This window comes from Ochotona curzoniae, unplaced genomic scaffold, assembly GCF_017591425.1.
Source record: "Ochotona curzoniae isolate NIBS_2020 unplaced genomic scaffold, NIBS_Ocur_1.0 scaffold_1852, whole genome shotgun sequence".
Classification (NCBI taxonomy): Eukaryota; Metazoa; Chordata; class Mammalia; order Lagomorpha; family Ochotonidae; genus Ochotona; species Ochotona curzoniae.
The window spans coordinates 27756589-27778602 of NW_024467087.1; the positions used below are offsets into that span (position 1 = coordinate 27756589).

The following is a 22014-nucleotide window of genomic DNA, read 5'->3' on the forward strand; positions in this document are numbered from 1 at the left end:
AATGGGCCACACTGAAAGCTTGTTCTAGGGTGACCTAGCCATTTTCAAGTTTGATAACCTCTTGTGTTATGAATAGGATTTCATCATAAAGGAAGTTCTGTATTATCTATAAGTGAATCACATTCGCAACATGTTCTCAAGACTATAATTTAATCTGATCTTCAAAAACTTACGTGCAGCTGAGAGTGAAATGCTAGTTTTTATAATGAGGAATGTTTGATATATAGTAAAAGAGATTTGTGTAATCTCACAGAGCTAATTAAAGACAGAACAGTGAAGGACACCTAAACTCACTGTGACTTCACTATCCTGCACCCACCATAATGACCTGCCCACCTCAACACTCAGCACCCGGGAGGGTACATCTCAAGTCACTTGAGCATTTGAACTTTAAGATACATTTGAGTTCTATTGTGTTTAGAAACAAAAGTCTGAAATTTTATGAAATACCCAGTACTCTATCCTTTCTCCCCAGCTGCACTCTCAGCTCCAATCTTTAAACAAAATAAGTATAAAAAACCATCAAACAATATCTGGATCTAATAAGATTCTAGAAAAGGTCTTCAGTAGAATGGATACATCAAGAGCATTGAAAAATGACTCTGGCTTTCACAAAGCTTCCAAAATTGTTCTGTTAAAAGCAACCAAAGAAAGGTCAACACAGGGTTTTAGTGTTTTACATGTTCTAACATCGTATGCAGGCTGCCTGTGATGTCTCTCGCCTTGAGTATCTATACATTCTGCTCCCCCTCCCCAAGTCTTCAGTTGAACAGTTAAGGAAATTGACCTTTTTCATCGTTTTTTTTTTTTTTTTTTTTTTTTTTTTTTTTTTTTTTTTAGATTTAAACATACTAAGAATCAAATACTTGAAGCAGAAAACTATCAAAAACCCACACTAGGCTAGCTTGGGTTGAAACCTTTGATGGGAGGTACCTGACAGATCCACCAACAGCTTCTTTACAACTACTGAGACCTCAAGGCCACACAACCACTGTCCTGGGATCAGCTTTCTGATTCCTATTTACCCTGTATATGCTGCTCCATGGCAATCCAGTATCTGTCTGTTGAATATATTATCCATTCAAGTAAGAAAGGGAAATTCAGGCAAAGTCTCCCAGCAACAGTGGTGCCAAGTGTATTGCCTTTCCCACACCTTAATTTTATTAAGTAAATGAAAGAGTTAAGCTAAGAAAGGTGCTTTGTTGATTGTTAATTGGACTCTAGGCGCTGAATGAAGATTCCATGGGCTTGATCCCACACAAATGAATCCATGCAAAGGCCGAAGCTAAATTGATGCATTTAACTCTACTTCCCAGCTATCCTTCACAAGGGTTCCAATTGGCATCAAAAGCAGCGGGAGTCAGCGAAAGAGCAGAACCCATGGGAAGAGGGCCGGATACAGATTACCTAGTGGTACGGATGGGTCTTTGCGTAACTATGTCTACAAGTTCTGCTACATTGGACAAATTAGTCGGCACTTTGTGAGCCCGTTGCCACTTCATGGGGTTATTGTGAAGATTCGATGTGGTCATGCATGCCATAGATTTACTTAGTTCAGTGTTTTGTGTCAATAATAGTTGCTTCCTGAGATCATGATCACTGTGATGATATCAGCTGCAAAATGAAAGTGTTCCCAGGGACCTACTTCAGCAGAAAGCAATTACACACACACACACACACACACACACACACATCTTGAAGGATAAGAGCAGAGGATAATGGGGAGGATAGCCTGCATTCTGATTTGAGCCCAATGTCCTACTAGTTATGCAAACATAGACGTGGAACTTGACTTCTGTGTAGATCCCTTGATGGATGTTGATAGTATTATTTCTCTCCATATGGTTATAGAGATGATTAAATGAAGCTGTGGACATATACAGAATGCCAGACTGACTGACACGTGGAATCTAAAGAAAAGTGACTTCATCGTAGTTGAGAGTTGAATGGAAAGTAGCAAAGGCAGGGGAGAGTAGAGAGGAGACATGGATAGAGAAAGCTTGATTACTATCAGCTGAGTAACAGGTGCATAGAGCAATGAAGTTTTGGGGCATTATTTGAATGGCAGAGTGACTATAGCCAACGGCTGTACTGTGTGTTTATTTTCAGAAAGCTGGAGGAGATTTTTGAATGTTTTCACAGAAGGATAATTGTTTGAGTAGATACATTCGTGCCCAAACGTTACATGATGTGGGAGTTTATGTGTATGAAAACATCGCATAGCATATTATGAACTTGTGTAATAGCCTCTTGGGAGAGCATGGCCTAGCTTGTGGGAGGGGGTGAGCAACCTGTTCAACTTGGCCAAGGCATGTAATAGGAGGTTCCCTGAGGGTCCTGCGTAGTAGCTTAGTGGATAAAGTTCTTATCTTGCATGCTCCAGGATTCATATGGGTGCCGATTTGTGTCCCAGCAGTTCCAATTCCCATCCACTACCCTGCTTGTGGTCTGGGGAAGCAATCGAGGACAGCCCAAAGCTTTGGGACCCTGCACCTCCATAGGAGACCTGGTAGGGGCTCTGGGCTCCTGGCTTTGGATCAACGTTGTGGCCACTTGGGGACTGAATGAGCGGACAGAAGACCTTCCTCTCTATCTCTCCTCCCTCTCTGTATATTTGACTTTCCAATAAAAATAAACAAATCTTTATTTTTAAAAAAAGGTTCCCCAAAGCCCTGTGAGTGCTCCCAGCGTTTGCTCTTCCTCAGGCTCATTTCCTTTGCTTTCCCATCATTTCCTCTTACTCTTGTCAGTTTAAAGCCTTTTATAGTGACCTGGACTTCGACCTTCACAGCTTCAGTTTCTAGGCATTTCCTGCCACCTTTCCTTTCTGTCAGTTTTCTTCTTTGCAGAAAATCTGTTTACTTGTGCTCACCAAAGCATAAGGCAGCTTAACACATCCTCATAAATATGGAGGGACAGCCGAGTGTGGTCATTCACAGCCTTGGATCTGGGATCAGGACACCTGAATTTGAATTGCCTCGAGCATTTTGGGACACATGCCTTTCCCTCCATGAGCCTTGACTTCCATGTTTTTACTTAGAGAGTATTGGACTGGATGAGTAATTGGAAACTCCAGAAATGGACCTGGAACCCTGTGGCGACTCAACACAGCTTTATGGTGAGGTCTTTGATCTAATTTCCTATTTGCCTATTTCATTCTCAAAACATAAAACAGTAGATTTCAGGTGCTCTTAACTCAGACAAGCACATACAATGTTGGGAGAGGGATATGTCAATTTACTGAAGTATAATTTCACTATATAGGTATTGAAACAGTATGTTGTACATATCACGTATACACAACAAAAGAATAAACCAATTTACTTCAGGCATGGCTCCTAAAGCTCAGGAATGTCTCATTTTTAATTGAGACCTAAAAAGCATAGCAGAGCCTTTTTAAAAAAAGATTTTTATTGGAAAGTCAGATATGCAGAGAGGAAGAGAGACAGAGAAGATCTTCGGTTTGCCAATTCACTCCCCAAGTGGGCACAACAGCCGATGCTGTGCTGATCGAAAGCCAGGAGCCTCTTATGGGTTTCCCATGTGGGTGCAGGGTCCCAAAGCCCTAGGCCATCCTCAGCTGCTTTCCCAGGGAAGCGGGGCCGCCGGGATTAGAACCGGTACCCATATGGGATCTTGGCATGTACGTGGTAAGGACTTTAGGCACTAGGCTACCTGGCCAGGCCCACGGCAGAGCCTTTTTAGAATCACTCATCCATGGTGAAAAGGAGTTGCAGACTAACTAAAGCAATTTATGCCTTGAGGCAGTATTAGCTGCAACCAGTGTTGGAAAATTCATGGCTCAGGTATTGCTCCAGGAGAAAAGAATCTTCATCCCGTTAAATGTGGGATGACCTGGAGGAAAAAGGACATGAATGAGTCAGGTAGCAACTTAATTGAGCTGGGTATCTCCAGTGCTTGCCATACCTTTGGCACTTTCAAAATGATATATTGAAAGGAAAGAATAGATGTAGGTCAGCTCTGTTGCTGTCTTATTTTGTGCACAAAGAAAAGTCATTTCATTTTTTAAACTTACTTCCTTATGACTTAAGTGAAGATGAAATTATCCACAGGAATTGTTTTGGCCATGAAATGAAAAAGCACATGTGACTGGGCTTTGTGAACAATGTCCTGTTGGAATAAGAATAAAAAGCATAGAAAGCTAGTCATTGACCATCTTCTATTCAAAATAGCTCAGTGTTGAAATTAATGAGCCTTTATACTTCTGATGGGATGCTATGCTATTTTCATCTTTTTGAAAGATTTATTTATTTTTATTGGAAAGTCAAATTTACAGAGACAAGGAGGGGTGAGAGAAAGACCTTCCATCTTCTGGTTCACTTCCCAAGTGGTTTCAATGGCTGAAGCTGAGCCGATCTGAACTCAGGAGCCTCTTCTGGGTCTTCCATGTAGGTGCAGGGTCCCAAAGCTTTGGGTCATCCTCTACTGCTTTCCCAGGCCACCAGCAGGGAGCTGGATGGGTGTGGAGCAGCCGGGACATGAACAAGTGCTTACATGGGATCCTGGCATATGCAAGGCGCTGAGCCATTGTGCCAGGACCTTACATTTTCAGTTTTAAAAAAATAATTATGAAAAAAAAATAATTATGGTGCTTAGAAACATGTCTACCTTTCCTGAAAGAGCATGAGAAAAGGATGATGAGCTTGGAGCTGTTAAGCTGGCCTCAGTTTGGAAACTCTAGAAGAGACAAAGCTCTTCCAGTGGCCTAAAGGATAGACCTCTCACTTTCTACTGGCCTTATTTCACCATTGTCTCGTAAAGGGCCCTGAATGATTGAAATAACCAAAGCAGTTTTGAATCAGTTGTCACTACATGAGTTTACCACATGATGGCAGTAAAGCCTGGCAAATTCACTCCCTGTTTCTTAGTCCAGCTTCTGGTTCTCAGGAAGAACATGAATCACATTTAATGTTCTCACTTCCATTTCTTCCACTGAAATTCCTTTCTTAAACCTCAGAACTGGCTTCCTCTCCACCTAAACCTTTATTATTTGTTTTTCTTGTCTATCGTAAAATGTCACTATATCCTAAGCCTTTGTTTAAAATGAACCCATTTTAGATTGGGGATGCTAATAATGCAGTAGGCATCTCATATGTCTCTTGGGGGATGAAATGAGATGTTGGACCTAGCAGCTTTATGAGAGGGCCTACACTCGATAATACCTGTTATTTTTATTATTGTTATTAGTATGGGTTATACTTATCCCAGCTTCTTCAGTGACATGAAACAGATTCCAAAGGCAACAACCAGGAGAATCCAGGACAACTCCTTTGATTCTAGGAGCACTCTTCTAGGAGCCATAAGTTCCATTCTCATCTCCCGTACAAATGACAGGGGCCTAAAGTACCTTGGACCTCATTCTCTGGCTTCCCAGGTACATTAGCAGGGAGCTGGATTAGAACCCGAAGGAGTCATGACTGATAGAGGATCGAGGATCACAAGTGGTGGTTTAACTATCGTGTCCCAATACCACATCATGTGTCTTTTTAAAACTATGGTCACCAAGCCCCACACAAGTCCATGGAAATCATGAGAAAGCATGAAAAAGGTATCGATGTATCTGTTAAGTAAAAATGACTGAGGACTGCGAGTACAGTGTAGGCTGTAATTATATCCCCTCCCTGGAGATATTAATTGCATAGATCTGGAGCAGGGCCTCAGAGGCTGTCCCAAACATGTCTGAGCACAAGTGGACCAGTTGATAGAGTGCTTAGTTGAACCAACACGAGCTGAGAAGCATTAATCATTCCAAGCTGTATATTAAGTGCTCTATACAAATATGCATATTCTCATTGGACCTTCACAGCTGCTCTGTGAAGTTGGAAGTGCCGTGTCTGTTTACTAACAGACAATCTGTTACTCAGAAAGTTTAAATAAATGACTTGCTCCGGGAGTGAACATTTGCCGCAGTGATTAAGATGTTATTTGGGAAGCCCACATCTCATATCTGAATGCCTGGACCTGAGTCCTGACTCAGCTCCTCATTCCAGCTTTCTGCTGATGCACATCCTGGGAGGCAGCAGATAATGGCTCCAGTTGTTGTGTCCCTGCCACCCACGTGAGGGACCAGGATGCAGTTTCTGGCTCTGGACTAGCCTGCCCCAGCCCCTGCTGTTGAGGACATTTTAAAAGTGAACTGGTGGATGAAAGATCCCTGCATCTATCTCTCTGTCTCTTTGATTTTCAAATAAAAGCAAAGTAAATGAATCGCTCCAGACATTCAGTTTGTGACAGTTCATGGTTCAGTTTTCTGTTTGATTCTCATTCCAGATTCTTTTTCTTATTATACTTCAGTGATTTACTGAAGTCATGTGGGCCTAGGCAGACACTTCACCTGGCTGCACTCTTCTTTCCTCAATACAATATTCCTGCCTCTGGCTGGCATGTGATGAGTGCATAAATCAAAATGAAAGAGGATTAAATGAGATATTGAATGAAAAAAGTACCTTGTGCTATATCCGTATCAGATGGTATGATTTGCGGCATCTGTTATTATTCAGGGACCCAAATATACCCAGTGTATATCCATTTTCTGATGAAAAATGGTTACAGATAACTAGTGATGGCATTGCTGTTACAGAGCTAAGTCAATGGATGAAAAGAGAACTTGGTCCTGGCATAACATTCTTAAATGTTATGTCAAATATGCATAATAGTAACTCAATAAGAATTTTCTGGACATTCATTATAAAAAACTTCACAAATAAGGTACTGTAATAATGGAATGAATTGAAGGAGATAGTATTCACGAAACTTGTAGTTTATTTTGTGGGGATGTGATAACAAATAGGCGCAATCATAATGTCAATCCCAGATACGTGTCATCGTCAGGAATAAACGCTATTTGATTCCAAGATTTGTGATGCCAAGGCACACAATGAGAACTCTAGAATCTATCTGCTTCCCATTAATACTCATTCTCATCTGAGTTACTGAGAATTCTCTTAACTTTTTCTCTTGCTGTATTCTCAAAGATGCTACACACTACCCACTCAGTCTCTCTCCAATTCTGTGGTCAAAGTGATATTTCTAAAATGCAAATCTGATGTCAGTCTCCTTTTTAAGCAGTAGCTCCCCATTCGCCTTCAGTATAGACTCCCCAGCAAGTCCTTCAGGGACCTTGGCTATCACTTTCATCACCATTTTATCTGCTTCTTTTGTTCAGCTACCTGAAAATATCATGTCCCTTCACACCTTTGAAATTTTGCATATTTTCCTTTCTGCTACAAATGCATTTCTCCTTTTCCATACCTGGATAATTTCTTATTCCTTGGAAACTCCCTGCCTACTTTAACCTGAACTTGATACCCCTCAATCTGTATGTGTCCTTGTAGCTCTTGCCACAGTAACAGCTCATCTGCTTGTCCTTTTGTTTCTGGTTCATTTTCACTCATCTGGTTTGTTATGTTACCTATATGAGGACAGCATACTTAAAGAGCTGACTACAAGCCAGGCACATGGAAGCATTTGACCAATATTAGCTATTACTATTCCAGTTACTGACTTCAATTAATTGAGAAAGCACAAGTGGATACAAGCAGAGGGCTATTGAGCAGATGTTAAAGGAAAGGGGCCAAGTTCTTAAAGGCCCAGAGTCCTAGAAAACTTACGTTGAATGAAAGAATTTGAATGTCCATTAGTTGGTTTATGTCCTTTCTCTTTATGGTGAACACGCAAAGTTGTTCTGAGAAGTTGCTCTAAGGATATTTGTGTTTTTTTGTTTTGTTTTTTTGCATGGAAGTTTCATCAAGGGTAGGTTGGAGACAATCTGGAAAGATACCCAAAAGCATAATTTAAATTGACCTGAAGTGTCGTAGCCCCCATTGAAGAAAAAGATGAACAGAGTAGCTAAAACTCAGGATATCTATGTGAGAAATGGTATAAATAAGAAATAAAGGTTGAGACGGTGTTGTAGCACAAAAAGTTAAGCTGCCTCTTTGGATGCCTATGTCCCATATTGGAATGCCTACATTCAAGGGCACCTCTACTTCTGATCCAATTTCCTGCTAGAGCATAGCCTGAGTGGCAAGAAATGACAGCTTAAGTGCATGGGTCCCTGCTACCCAACTGGCAGATCACGATTGAGTCCTCAGTTCCTGGCTTTGGCTGTTGTGGACATTTAGGTAGTGAACTAGCAGTTGAAAGATTCTCACTCTTTTGCTTTTAAATAAATAAATAAATAAATACACTTTAAAGAAATAAACGCAGGGGCCTGGTGTGATAACCTAGTGGCTAAATCCTCACCTTGTATGCACCAGGATCCCATATGAGCACCCGTTCAAGTCCCATAGGGGCTCCACTTCCCTTCCAGCGCCCTACCTGTGGCCTGGGAAAGCAGTAAAGGATGGCCCCAAGCCCCAAGCCTTGGGATCCTGCACCTGCATACAGGAAGCTCTTGGGTCCTGGCTTCGGATTGGCTCAGCTCTGGCTGTTGTGATCACTTGGGGAATGAATAAGCGGGCAGAAGATCTTTCTGTCTCTCCTTGTCTCCGTAAATTTGACTTTCTAATAAAAATAAATAAATCTAAAAAAAAAAAAGAGATATGGGGTGGCATAAAAGGAGGAGAAGGTAGAAGCAAACGCCAAGTAGTGGCAGGGACTATCTCATTAGAAGGACTAAATTTGTATGGCAGAAATGTTATGTGAGAGAAAAAGTCAGGGCAGCTGTCATAATGAGGACTTTGCTTTTCCTCATGTGCCTTCTGACTCTAAAGTGCCTTGGTTTTCACTTTCTCTCTCTCTCCTCCTCTATGTATATCTGACTTTCCAATAAAAATAAAATAAATCTTTAGAAAAAATATGTTTTCATGTGTGTTGGCACATGAAACCTAGTAGAAACAGTAATATGGTGTCCTTCAAATTTCCTAGTTACTGAAGGATAATGAAATGAAAAATAAATACATACACAGATATCAAGTTTGTTCTCTTTTAACTATGTATGAAGCACTACCCAATCATTAGATTCAAAGATTTTCAAAAATTTGCATCTCATTTTGTAAAGAAATGCAGCTCTCTTTATATTTCTGGACAATTCACATCCCCCAAATAACTTTATCCCTTCTTGCTTCACCCCAAAGCCTTAAGCTATTTCATGATTTCTACCTGCACCTTAGTCTGTTCCTTGCCACACCAATACTCAGGGCTTCTTTCCACTGACCCTAGGTCACAGGTTTAATTTTTGTTTTTCACAGAGTAGCACCTGATAAGTCTTAAGTGTTGTCCCCCCTGTATCAAATCAAACCTTCATACATTTGCCAGTTCCACCACATTTTACTTAGCCTTAACTAATTTTGAAAGTATTGGTTACTGTTATGTTTTGGCTATATCCATACTTCCTTGTCTTTTCCTTCAAGCATCCAGGGGCCTAGAATTCCATCAGATGATTGTCTAAAAGACATGAGTCAAGAAACTCAAAGGATAGATGCTATCTTTCACGGACACTTTGTCTTCAACTCTGTGTCTGTCTTTTTCCAAGAAGGACTCCTTTCTTTGGGTGAGTTTGCCAGCCTTGCTGGCTTCCAAGTCGGCATTATGAATGCATACCTTGGAGGAACCTCTCTTGCAGAATATGTCCTACTCTGTCTCCTAACTTTGATGTCCACATCAATGTTGGGCCTCGCCACAAGTACTGCTCTGGGGCTGCCTCTTCCCGGTACCTCATTAGGACTCACACCTGATGGATACTACAACCCTGAAGGGTATGGGCCCAAAGATCAAGGAAGACTAGTCAGTCTAAGCAGCAGCCAGTAACAACCTTTTTTTTCCCCCAAACAGTAGAACTATAATAACTGAAAGCTGGGTAAAAGGAAAAGGAGTCAAACTATAAACCAACTTGATTTGCAACTTGGAATAAAAGCAACGTGTCTTGATTTGAATGTCAGGCCTACTGCTGAGTGATAATGTAATAACTTTTATGAGAGATCCTGTCACAGCAAATTCAACACTGGAATAGAGTGACTCAGAGATAGGGTGTTAGAAATAAAGCAGAAGAGCACCAAAAGGAAGAGGCTTATCTTAAGGCTCATCCAGAAGCTTTGCATGCAACAAATTTGCAGTCTTCCCTCCTTTTTACCCTGCCAACCCAAATCTCTTCACAGACACCCATGTGTGGATATGCAGAACGTCTAGGTGTGAGCTCAGGTAATTCATTACAGTATGTTTGGAGAGCACAGGGCCCTAGACAATCCAAGTGTGCAGGCTCAAAATCAGCACATTCAGTGTGAATGCTAGGCTGCAATGAGCCTGGCTGCTTTTTCAAGAGACTTAAAACACTCATTTGGTCTTAGTGTCTCATCTTTAGACAACTATTTAGTTGTTGGCCTCCATTTTAACATGGAGACAGTTGAGAGCTGGTAGGAATAAAAGAGTCATCCAAAGACTCCCAAGAATTCAGCAATTTCTCCTTAATACCTTGGGAGATATCCTTGATCTTCCCCAGTTTACCAGGGCTAACATATCAGCAAGCTCCGGGTTGATTATGTTTCAATTCTAGTCACTTTGCAGGTCGAAAAGGAATCATACATGGCCATTCTTCAGGCACCATTGTGCTCAGTCATTAAGATTCACTTTGACTGAAATGTGAAAATCTGCTGTATGCCTAGATGCTTAGGTGAGGGTTGCTTAACCTCAAATATATGGATGTTTTGACCCAGATCATCCTTTCTCACTGGGGTCTATCGCCACTCCGTGACCTTTAGTTAACTGGCTTCCATCTACTTCCATTCTTTTATAGGTTAATCTTCCCAAATCTTCCTCTAGCATAGTGGTTCTCAGTCTCAGGAAGCAACACCACTACCCCCACCCCAGCAACATTTGTTGCTTTCAAAACTTGGGAATGGGCAGGATAAGTTACTGTGGACACTGAGTACAAACAAGCAACAGTGTCACAATACATGTGACAGTGCTCCCAGATCCCGTACAAACAAATGAAGACTTTTTTTTTTTTTTTTAAGCATGAAGTAGCAATAGGACCAAAGTTGAATCTTGCTCTATTGTATTATCATCTGGTCAGAAACTTCCCGTTTCTCCTCACTAATTGTGAGAAGCACAGAATATTGCTTGGCTCCTACTGATAATAGACTCAACTTAGTCTTTTCCAATTATAGCTCATTTATTGAAACAATTTTGTATGATACATTGTTTCTGAAACACATCCTGCACTTTTTCATTCTTGTCACAACTTTTCTTACACCAACTTCCTCTGACTAGAATGCCTGCTTTCTACTGATGAAGCCAAGTTGAAAGAGCATCCCCTCTATACATCCCAACTTGAGTCTGAATTCTCTCAGCTGTGAACAGTTTTGATGTTCCTATAACATATTTCTATGTTTCTTGAAGTACTTATAGCTCTCACGATGAACATTTTTAATTGGAAGGGGTCTTCTAAAGTCTTGCCAATAAAATTGTTTCCACTTAAATAAAAGGAAATTGAGGTCCAGAAAGGTGAAATGATTTGATGAAAGTACTTTGCCACCAAACTTGGGCCATAATGATGTTTATCACTGGTTTCATTTTCCTGGCATTATTGAAGCGGATGACCATAAGCTTTGAGTTAGGCTGGCATACAAAACTACTCTGACACATTTGGACACATTTACCATTTGGAAACTGGCTTCCCTGAGCTGAAAATGGAAATAATAATGACTGCTCTTATAATCAGATTGTGTATTTAAAATTCCTGGACTATAGGAGGTACTCAGTAAATATTTGCCAAATGAGTATAAGGATCAAACTTATGTTGAAGAAAACAATTTAGGGGCTGGTGGTGGTCCTTGAGACTTCACTAAACAGTGATTAACGGGAAAGGAGCGAGGTCATTGCCACTGCTCCTTATTTTTTTGCATCCTTTCATAGACAGTTCCTCTGTTAGCCATCAGACTGTCATACAAGCCTTCTGTGACATAGCTGAGTACTGATGGTGGATCTCAAAGTGGAGACAAATCCTAAATGTCTGCTTCTTTTTCACCTTTATTTCAATGCCATTGACATAACCTTTGTGTTCTGTGAAGCAAATAACAGGTGCAGTTGTAGGGAAGGGATTACAGAAAATATAATTCCTTGTTCCTCTTCAGTTTCTTACAAGAGAGAAGCCTAAGGCATAGATGCTTGTCAGCAGCCTAACAGGAGCCTGAGTACGAGGAAGTTCAGAATGCACTGATAGAATGGCGATAGGAGCATGTCACTGTATGTTCTTGGCCAGCCTCAGGGTACCTGGTTCTGACGTCAGTAAGGCTTATTTAAGTCTTCGTAGCCAACACTTTACTCCAGAGAAGCCCACTTTATTGACTTTCTTGCTGCCTAAGGCTTTGGAGGAATGCATGCAATGCATTTGCTCCATTCATTTATATAGACAAGAATTTCTCCAATCCTAGTGTGCATGTATCTAATAGAAATATCCTGGTCCTTCTAAGAGGGTTTAGGCTGAGAGGCAACTGAAGAAATACAGTGCGACTCCTGGTGCCTTGTCTACACTAGGTTGACTGTATGCTGGGGAGGAGGGAATTGTTTCACAGTGGACCACTTCAGAAGTGGCTCTTGTCTACTTAGCAGAGTACAAGGGATTTCGGTTGGAGGTATTGAAAGATAAGTGCTGATGAGACAATTCCAGATTGATCTAGAGACCTCTTCTCAGGGCTAACAGATCAAGGGACTCTGTAACAGGAAAATGGAATTTAGGAAGAAGAGAAGAAAAACAATAGAGGGCAGAATATTGGGTTGGGAGCAAAAAGATTCAGCTTGGATCCTTTCCTGATTGTTTGCTTCTGATAATTGTTAGAGCTGTTAGCTGAGCCATGTAGTCCAGTCCGCAGAGTGAGTGTAATAAAGTCTGCAGCATTCCTACAATGGCAGATATTGAAGATTTGCCCATCTGCAGAATTTTCACTTTGTGAATTCCAAAGCTTTTCACAAAAATGCATTTTGAGTGAGTGTGTGTGAATGTGTGTGTCTAGGAGGAGGTGCAGCAAGAAGATACAGATCTATGCAGTTCTATGGCTTTCTTTACTCTTCTAAAAGTCCACCATTATTTTGCTTTGAAATAACTTTGGAGATGATTATATCATTGCCATGTAAGGAAACTTCCCCTTTACAGCAATCTCTCTCTCCTTCCCTTCCTCCCTGCTTCCCTCTTTATCATTTGTTTTGTTTTTATAGCTGCTATAGCCTGGCTTCTGCTATAATTTTTGAATGGGGACACAGAGCTTCATGAAGCCAAATCACTGCCTTGGTCTGTTAGTAAAGTATTAATGTTACTGAACAAATAACACTTGTCAGAGGAGGGACTAAGATCCATCCATCCATTCAAATAGAAAAGGAAGCATACATTGGTACCATGGAAGCCTCTGAGGAGGGAATTTGCTCTAAAGAGGTAAGGGAAGACTTAGCTGAGCAATTAATGACTGAGCTGAGTGCTGAAGAATAACTGAACATTAACTAATTGAAGAGAATGGTAGGCAATATATGTGTCAAATAAAGCATTTAGGCAGGGGGGAATAGAACATGTCATAGACTTTATTGTGGAAAGGACGGTGGCATATTTCAGAAACACTGAATATTATGTTAGCTGGATTTGCAATTTAATTCCATTTTTAGTGTATTAAAATTAATGAGGACTAGAATATTTATATAATCTTAAAGTATTTTTTCCAGAGAGCAATTATTAACTTTATGCCAATAATAACTTGGCAGTAAAAAAATCTAGTAGGCATACATGCACTAAGTGATCAAAATTAACATCACCTATAATAAAAACAGATATCATGTGCCTCCTAATGAGATGTACTGTGAGGACATAGCCTCACTTATGCAACAATTCTGACTTGAATGCATAATACAACCTTCATCTAATCCTGAGAAAACATCAGAGGAAACCAAACGTAGTGTCATAATTATTGTTATAAACTATTGTTCTGGGAGCTGGTGTATGGCATTCCCAGGTAAAGCCACCTCCTGCAATGCTAGTGTCCCACATAGGTGCCTGGCCATGTCCTTCCAATTCAGCTCCATGGTAATGGTCTTGGAAAAGCAACAGAATATATCCCAAGTGTTTGGTACCCTGCAACCCACGTGGATGAACTGGAAAAAAGCTCCTTTCTCTTGGCTTTAGTCTGGCACAGACCTGGTTTCTGAGGCTATCTAGGGAGTGACCCAATGAATAGGAAGAGTCTCTCTCACTTTCTGTTTTTCTTTCTCTCTTCCTCTCTCTCTGCCTCTCCCTCTCTCTCTAACTTTCAATAAATCTTCTTTAAAAATGGAAAAAAGTTGACCTCTACTCCAGATCTAATCAAAATTTAAGCCATAGTTTTGGGGATTGAAGGTTGAAAATGAAAGTGTCTGCACCTTCAAGTTCTGAACTTGTATTTATTGTGAACACAGAATGTGAAGGGATTATCAAGCAAAGAAATAAATGTCTGTGTTGTTGAGCCAGCAATATTGAAAGAGTGAAAGCATGGATAAAGCAAATGCAAAGTGAATACCTCCCTGGGAATGCTATGTCAGATATATTCTGCTATGGATGGGGTGCACAGATGAATCCTTGAAGGGCTACTTAGGTGAGGTGTCTTTGGCCTACTAGAGTACATCAAGGAACGCTCCTGGCAAGTGCCGAGTTCTGAATACTGATATTCAGAAGATAAGAATTAGTGAATAAGAGCAAAAAGATGTTTCTGGCAAGGCAGACAGCATGAGTGAAGACTTGGTTACAGAATAAAAATTTCTGAGGCAGAAAACAGGGAAAACAATTAGACTGGCCTGGATGAAAAAGCAAAGTGACCTCACTTAGGATCATTGTGTACTCTTTCTGTGACATGACAGCTGCTAAGATGGAAGAGAAAAAAAATTAAGATTCACTGGACATAATGTGAACAGAAATAATTGAATAGTTGGCTGGATCTAGTCTTAAGAAAAAGCAAATTTCCTGACTATAACCAGGACTAGCTTCTTCGGGACCAAGAGGTAGGTGAAGATTGCTGCCTACCTCTCTTCTCAGGACATCTTTGAAATTCTCTGCACTGGAACATCTGCTACAATTTCTAGACTTGTGGTAAGCATGTTATTTGAGCACTTAGATACTCTAAGAGTTTCTAAAATAATAGCCCCTCTTTCTCTGGGAATTGGCATATTCTGAGGGATTGCTGAAAAAACACATTTCCTTCAAACAAAGGAATCTGCTTCTGTTAGATTCTATTCAGGACTCTAGTAGAAGCTTTCCATTACCCTTCACGGTGAAACTTAGAAGCTTTGGATTTGATTCCAGTGTGTATTTTTCTTCATGGGTATTAAACGGTAGGTTAGGGTGGAGACAAATTAAGAAGGGAGAAAGGAGCTGATTTTTAACATTCAAATCTAATGTTGATGCACAATATGGTTCTTTAAATCAGGTACATTTATACCAGCTTATTAGTGTCATTATAATTGTGGAGCTGTAGAGTCACTGTGAGCTAAGCCTTATAACATGATCCTACCACTTTCTAGTTTCGCGATTTTTCATAATTAACTCGTGCTGTTGTTGTCTCAGCCTTTGTAAAACAGAGGTTTAATACTCTTTCCTTCATAGAATTACTGTGATGATCAATGAACTATACAAGTAAAGAGCTTAGCATAATGCTTGACTCATGATCAAATTGTTATCACATTGTCATTGGCATTGCCATGCTGTCACCTTTGTCAGAAAAAATAAACTCTAATGCTTTTTTTTTTTTTTTTCTAAAGCAAGGCTTAGCAGTCAGGGAAGAAATCAAGAAGCCCAATAGCATTCACTCTTTCTTAATCTCATTCTAAGCGTACTACCCAAAGAGGATGTATGAAAACTAACTTTTAAGGGATCATTTCCATAGTCATCCAAGAGATGGTATGAGAAGACAACCTAATGCTCATGTCTTTCTCTGCTTACACAGGTACCTGTCGGCTGGGCTGGGCCTATTACTGTGCTGGAGGTGGAGCTGCTGCGGCCATGTTAATCTGCACCTGGCTGTCCTGCTTTGCAGGAAGAAACCCCAAGCCTGTTGTGTTAGTTGAAAGCATCATGCGGAACACCAATTCTTATGCCCTGGAGCTTGACCACTGCCTCAAACCTTGAGCTTTGAAAGAAGATTGAAAAGGGTAGGGAGTGGGGAGGGAAGGAGGCCCTGAAAAGAGATACTTAGGCCAGTTGTCACCCACCTGCCAATAGGGTAGCTTAGTGTTTTCATTCTTTTTAATCTATTGTTTATTTTCACTTTCCTTTATGCAAGTGGGACCATTTACAAAACTCATCTACAACAATAGAAATCTTGAATGTTTACCCAACTTGTGAATATCCACTAAACCCATAGTTCTAAAGCCCACCCCACCCATCTGCCATAAAATATGAGGAGAAGATCCTCTTCCTGGAAGGTAACTGTAAAAGCAAGTACCTTATAGAGTTCTATGGCTCTTCTCCATTACTTAGGCCAAAGGTTAAAGTCTTGATTAGAGTAGTTCTGCATGGAGGGAGCAGGAGACAGATAAGACCTGGCTCCTACCTCTCCATTCACCTGAACCTCTTGTAGATGTGTGTTGGCATGCCAAAATATTCCTGGGATTCCTGGGATTCCTGGAGTTCTGCTGTGCAAATGTTTGTAACTTTCTTATGTCTATATCTTGACTCTTTTCTTTGTCACCTGTTATTTTTCCTTCCCATTTGGGGAGAAGTTTGGCTGGGAGGCTGACTCCCAGTGGGGAAAACATTAGTCAAGGATGCTTGTATACACTATGACGTCTTTGCCTCAGCATGCTTTACAATATCCATAGAAGCTCTTTGTGATTTTTGGCTTGGAGAAATGACATAAAAATGTAATGGTGATTATTCTCTAGTCCCTTATAGATATAAAAAGATGTTCAATGAGAGTTATGTGAAGACTAACATTTTGTGGGAACTCAGTAAGTATAAATTCACAATGCTGATGACAAGGCTATTTTTTTGCCAGATTCTTATTGGATGTTCTATCATAGCTCATTTTGTAAAGTAGGAAATCTGCAGTGACCTTTTTGTCCCCATAGTCATTCCTAGCATGATACAAGTGCCTCTGTTTCAAAATCACTCATCAAATGTTCCATCTTCCATCTGGGATGAGTTAGACAGTAGAGAACACAGCCCTGATGTCACCTAAGGCTGATGTATTTCTAGGGCTGGCCTCCATCCCGTCAGTGCTCAAAGCTGATGGATAGTGTATAAGAAATTGGTGTCTTCTAGGGCAGAACTAGTCTTCTCTCTTCCTTAACTTAATTTAGGCCAGTTACATTGGTCCATAAGGCCAGCTCATATGTTTCTATTCTTAATTATGCCAGTGTAGTTTTGGTACAGCCCTTCCTAGAGGGAAAGGACTGGAAAGAAAAGCTTTCAAGTATCATATGCCATGCTCAAAGGGGACAGATTATTATATTGATCTTACACAGGGAAGTAAATACAAACACACAATTCATTCACAGTTAATTCAGTCATTTAGTAACACCATGCTGGAAATATGACTTTAGTTAAAAATTATTTACTTATTTGAAAGGAAGTTACGGTGGGTGAAGGGAGTAGAGAGAAATCATCTATCTTCTGGTTCACTCAACAAATGCCCACAATAACTGGTGTTGGAATGACCATATGAGATCCAGATCTTCCATAAAAGTGGTAGTAAATCAAGCATTTACTCCATTTTCTGTTGCTTTCCCAGGTGCGTTGGCAGGAAGCTGCACCAAAAGTGGATCAAGTGTACTACAGCTTCCTGGAGATAGTTCCTGAGCAACTAACAATATGCCATGTTCTGTGCTAATAACTGGGGATAAAAGGATGAAGGCAGTTTCTCACTTTAAGATGAGAATAGGGATATGTTGAGGCATTTGTTAATACATCAATACATCGATAAGTCAATAAGCAGTTGCCAGCATATTAAGTGCTAGGAAAGTGAAGGAGGTGGGGCAAAGAATCACAGAGAGGCCACTAAACCATCTTGTGAGTGAAAGGGTTCATGGGAGAGCTTCCTAGGAAATATTACATCTAACATGGGTCTGAGAGATTACCAGGGGAGTTAGGTCAGGGAAGGTAAGGAGTGCAGCAGAGAAGGGGTGCAAGTAAAGGCATGCAGTCATCCCACGAAAAAAAAATAGGTAGAAAATAGGAAGCAGTAGCCAGATTTTGCAGGACCTTCCATGCCTGTATAAGGAACTTGAATATTACCTTAAGGGATGGTGACTGACAGGGAAGTTACAGGAATACTTTTTTTTTTTCAAAATCAACTTTGATAAAATAAGAAAAATGAAAGCAAATAAGGAGAGACTACAGACATTTTGATAATTGAGTTGAAAAGGATCAAGTCCTAAAGTCAGGTAGTGACTGTGGCTGAAGGACACAGGCAAATTTGAGAGATTTGTATTAGAAGTGGATTCTACAGGAAGGTTTAATGGGCATGTATACACCAACACTGCGGGATGATTATACTGGTCTATGAGTGGTTCCTATCACCAAAATTTGGAATACAGAACAAAAACTGGAGTGAGCCAGCATTGTGACACAATAGGTTAAGTCACTACCTGAGACATCCTATATGAGTGCCAGTTCAAGTCCTGGTTGTTCCACCTCTGATTCAGTTCCCTGCTAATGCACCTGGGAAATCAGTAGAAGGCGGCCCAAGTACTTGGGATCGTGCTACCCAAATGGGAGACTAGGATAGAATTCCCAGCTCCTGGCATTGGTTGTTATGGGTATTTGGGTAGTGAATCAAAAGATGAAAGTTATTTTTTCTGTGTCTGTCTGTCTCTCTTTGCCTTTCTTCCTCTCCTGATCCTTTTCCACTTCTTTCTAACTTTGCCTTTCATAAGCAAAGTAAATATTAAAAAAAAACAGATAACAGGAAACTGGTGCTTGGAATCATGCCAAGTATCAGCTCACTTGTGGAACTGGATAAAACATTTGAAGTTAGGGCAAATTGAATACATATCATGGGAAGGAGGCTTTATACTTGGGTTTGCAGCAATGCTTTTTCCTAAAAAAGCTCACTAGGAACAGCTAAAACAAGATGGAAGCAGTTCAAACTTCATTTTTGTAGTATTACATAAACACAATGATGTATCTTTAATTTAGGAGAGCCAAGTGCATGGATAACAAGTCAAGTATCTCGGGAAAGGCGGATTACTGTCTTCAGAGAAGGAAATTGGCTAGATTATCTTCCTTCTCAGACTTTGAAACCTTTTGGAACTGTATGGGATATAATTTGTAGAAGTCAGAAGTGTAAAGTCAGTGTCTTGGCAGGAAACAGATGGATAATCAGTCTACATTATGTTATTGTAAGGGGTCTTCACAAAGTTCATGTTATGGAAAAACTGTATGGATTTCAAAATTTTAATACCAAAGTAAGCATTTTTTTTTTCAATCAGCTTCCATGAACTCTTTGAAGTCCTATTATATAACAAAATATCTGAGGCTGGTACTTATAAGCAAAAACAGTTTACTTAGGTCACCATTTTGAAGGTTTGAGAACATGGCATTAGCATCAGCTTGGCTCTGGCAAGGACCACTGTGGGCAGGTGTGAGAGGAGAGACCATATGGTCACACAATTAGTCAGAGCATCAGAGGGGCCAGTTTTCTAACTTCTAATTAGGCTCCATATCTTCTTTTTTTGTACATTTTTACTTAATTTAAAGGAGAGACAGAGAATGTTCATAATAACTGGGGTGGGAACAAGCTGAAGAGCCTGGAACTCAGTCTGGGTCCCTTACTTGGGTGGCAGTGAATCAAATACTTGAACCATTATAGCCTCTACTCCAGGGTTTCTTTACCTTGCATCTCACCACACTGGGGATCAAGCTTCAAAAACATGAACTCTTAGGGGACCCATTCAAACCATCTCCAAACCATGGTAAATGATATAGTTAAATTTAGTGCAGAGGAGCAGAATGAAGGGAAGATTTGGTGGTGTTGTTTGAAGAATTAAGGCAAACTACATAAACAACGGTAACGCAGAGAAAGACTATGAACCACGGGGGGCAATTATGTCCCACAATACTAGAGGGACAGAGGCAAGGAAAAGTGTTATTAGAAGCCAGCAAGAACCACCACTTTGGAAATAGGGAGATGCTTGATACTAGCCTTGGTGATGGGTAACACAATGTAGACTCTGCCCAAATAGCACACAGTAAGGAGGAGACGGGGGAAATCTTCCTGTTCTCTGATTTCTTAGCAATGCCTACCATGAGTGAGAATCAGCCAGACTCCAGCTGGCAAGGAAGTCTGACACTAAAGCCCATTGAGCTCACCCTCCATTGGTACAGAACATGCAGAGCAAGGCAGAGAATGGGCCTTGGGGATTGGGTGGGCAAGGCAAAAGTAGCAGCTCCACAAGTGATCTTAGCTTCTGAGTTTCCCATCACCTTCTACACTGTTTCCTAGGAAGTACTGCTTTGCTGTTTTCCATAGTCCATATCTGGAAGCATGCTATAAAGTAGTTGCACCCTTCAAAGGCGATTGTGGAGGAGGAGATTAATCTGAAAGAACCATTTAAAATGGCTGTCTGATTCTAGGAGTTAGTTGTAGGTAAGGGTTATAATGTTTCCTCCTCCAATGCAGGGAAAAAGGAAGGGAGGACCAGATTTAAGAGGTGCTTTTTTTTTTCTCCCTCTGTGGGGTTGGAGGGACAGGCCTTCAGGGGCCTGTAGTCAAATTAAATTTGAATTTAAATTCCTACCTGCCTCTGTCTGATTTATTTAACTGCCAAGCCTGTGCTTGCATAGATAACAGACTAGCCTAGTTTTTTCCTTGTGGTCTGCAGCAGACTTTGGAAGTGAAGTCTACCTCTCCTGTCTGTTGTTGTGCAGAAAGCAAAGAGAGCCCAGTCAGCTGGGGGACCTGATGAGTTAGGCTGAGGACATCAGAATCTCTGAAGTTTGTCCTGTTGTGGGCCTGGGAGCCGGGCATGCTCTGCACCCGTGCATGCAGACCAAGTGGCTACCCTTGGGTGCTGCCTGACCCTGAAATCACTCTGATCTTGAGGAGGGGGTAAGCTATTTATCTGGGCCCACAGCTGAGTAAATTATTTCTTGGAAGTCCGTTTAGCAGGATACTCCTTTCTGAAAGCAATGTCAGATGGGCAGTGTCTTCCCAACAGTTAGGTCTTTGTGTCTGGAAGAGTAAAATTTGTACATTTGGAATGGCAAGCGTTATGTTCTTTGGGTCTGTTTCTAACGTCACTCCTTGTTATCCCTGTTCTGGTGGACTAGCTGCCTCCACTCACAGCTGCTGGTGATTCCCAGGTAGTGTGCTCTTTGGTTCTGGCCTCTCAGAAAGGGAGTTCTGGCTTCTACAGGGTTAGGGGGAAAGTTCAGGCATTGGCTGGATGAGGCCACACTCTGGTAGGGAAGCTTCTTGTCAGTAGGCTCTTTATGAACCATCACACAAGCTGTGCAAAGGGAAGGGCCAGCCCCTGCAGGATACATTGGGGATGCGTTCTTCAGTCTGCCAGTCCCTCTCGGCAGAAATACAAATATGAGAGGTTTCAGGATTGCATTTGGTCCCAAGGCAGCCTGGTGATTGTGTAAATGAAGGTTTCAAGAAAAACTAATAGTGAAGGTATTTTATAAAAGATGGAAGGCACTCTGCTTCGTGGCTTGAGGGGCAAGGTGTGCTATTTCTAGAACTCACAATCAATCTCAATAGACAGGAGGCAGGGCATCTTTTGAGGAGTCATTGCTACTGCTCCGTGTCCTTGGTTTAAGAACATTTTCAGAGCTGGTGGGGGGCTGCAGTTTAAGGACATTTATCGTTGGCCTATCCCTCAGATGCAGAGAAGGTATATATTTTTAGCTTCAATTTTCTTTTTCTTTTACTTATGAGATTAGGCTCTCCCAGGACTGATCTTGTCTCTAGATGCATCAAACCCCCACTGAGTCCTCAAAGCTAATAGCAAATAAACAGTTGCAATGTGTGCACACAAATGATTTAGAGTTTCATTAGACTGAGCTGCTGATATGTGAGGAGTCAGAAGTAGGGAGAGATG

General features: G+C 41.0%; 1 protein-coding gene across 2 annotated transcripts in view; it reads left to right on the forward strand.

Moving 5' to 3' along the window:
* The window catches only part of LHFPL1 (LHFPL tetraspan subfamily member 1), a 49159-nt gene extending 32850 nt beyond the window's left edge, over positions 1–16309 (forward strand). For both annotated transcript variants that reach the window (XM_040999963.1, XM_040999962.1), the window contains one exon: positions 15915–16309. In XM_040999963.1, the coding sequence (XP_040855897.1) occupies positions 15915–16096 (182 nt within the window). In that variant the 3' untranslated portion in view covers positions 16097–16309. The remainder of the gene's footprint in view (positions 1–15914) is intronic.
* The last annotated feature ends 5705 nt before the right edge of the window (positions 16310–22014 follow it).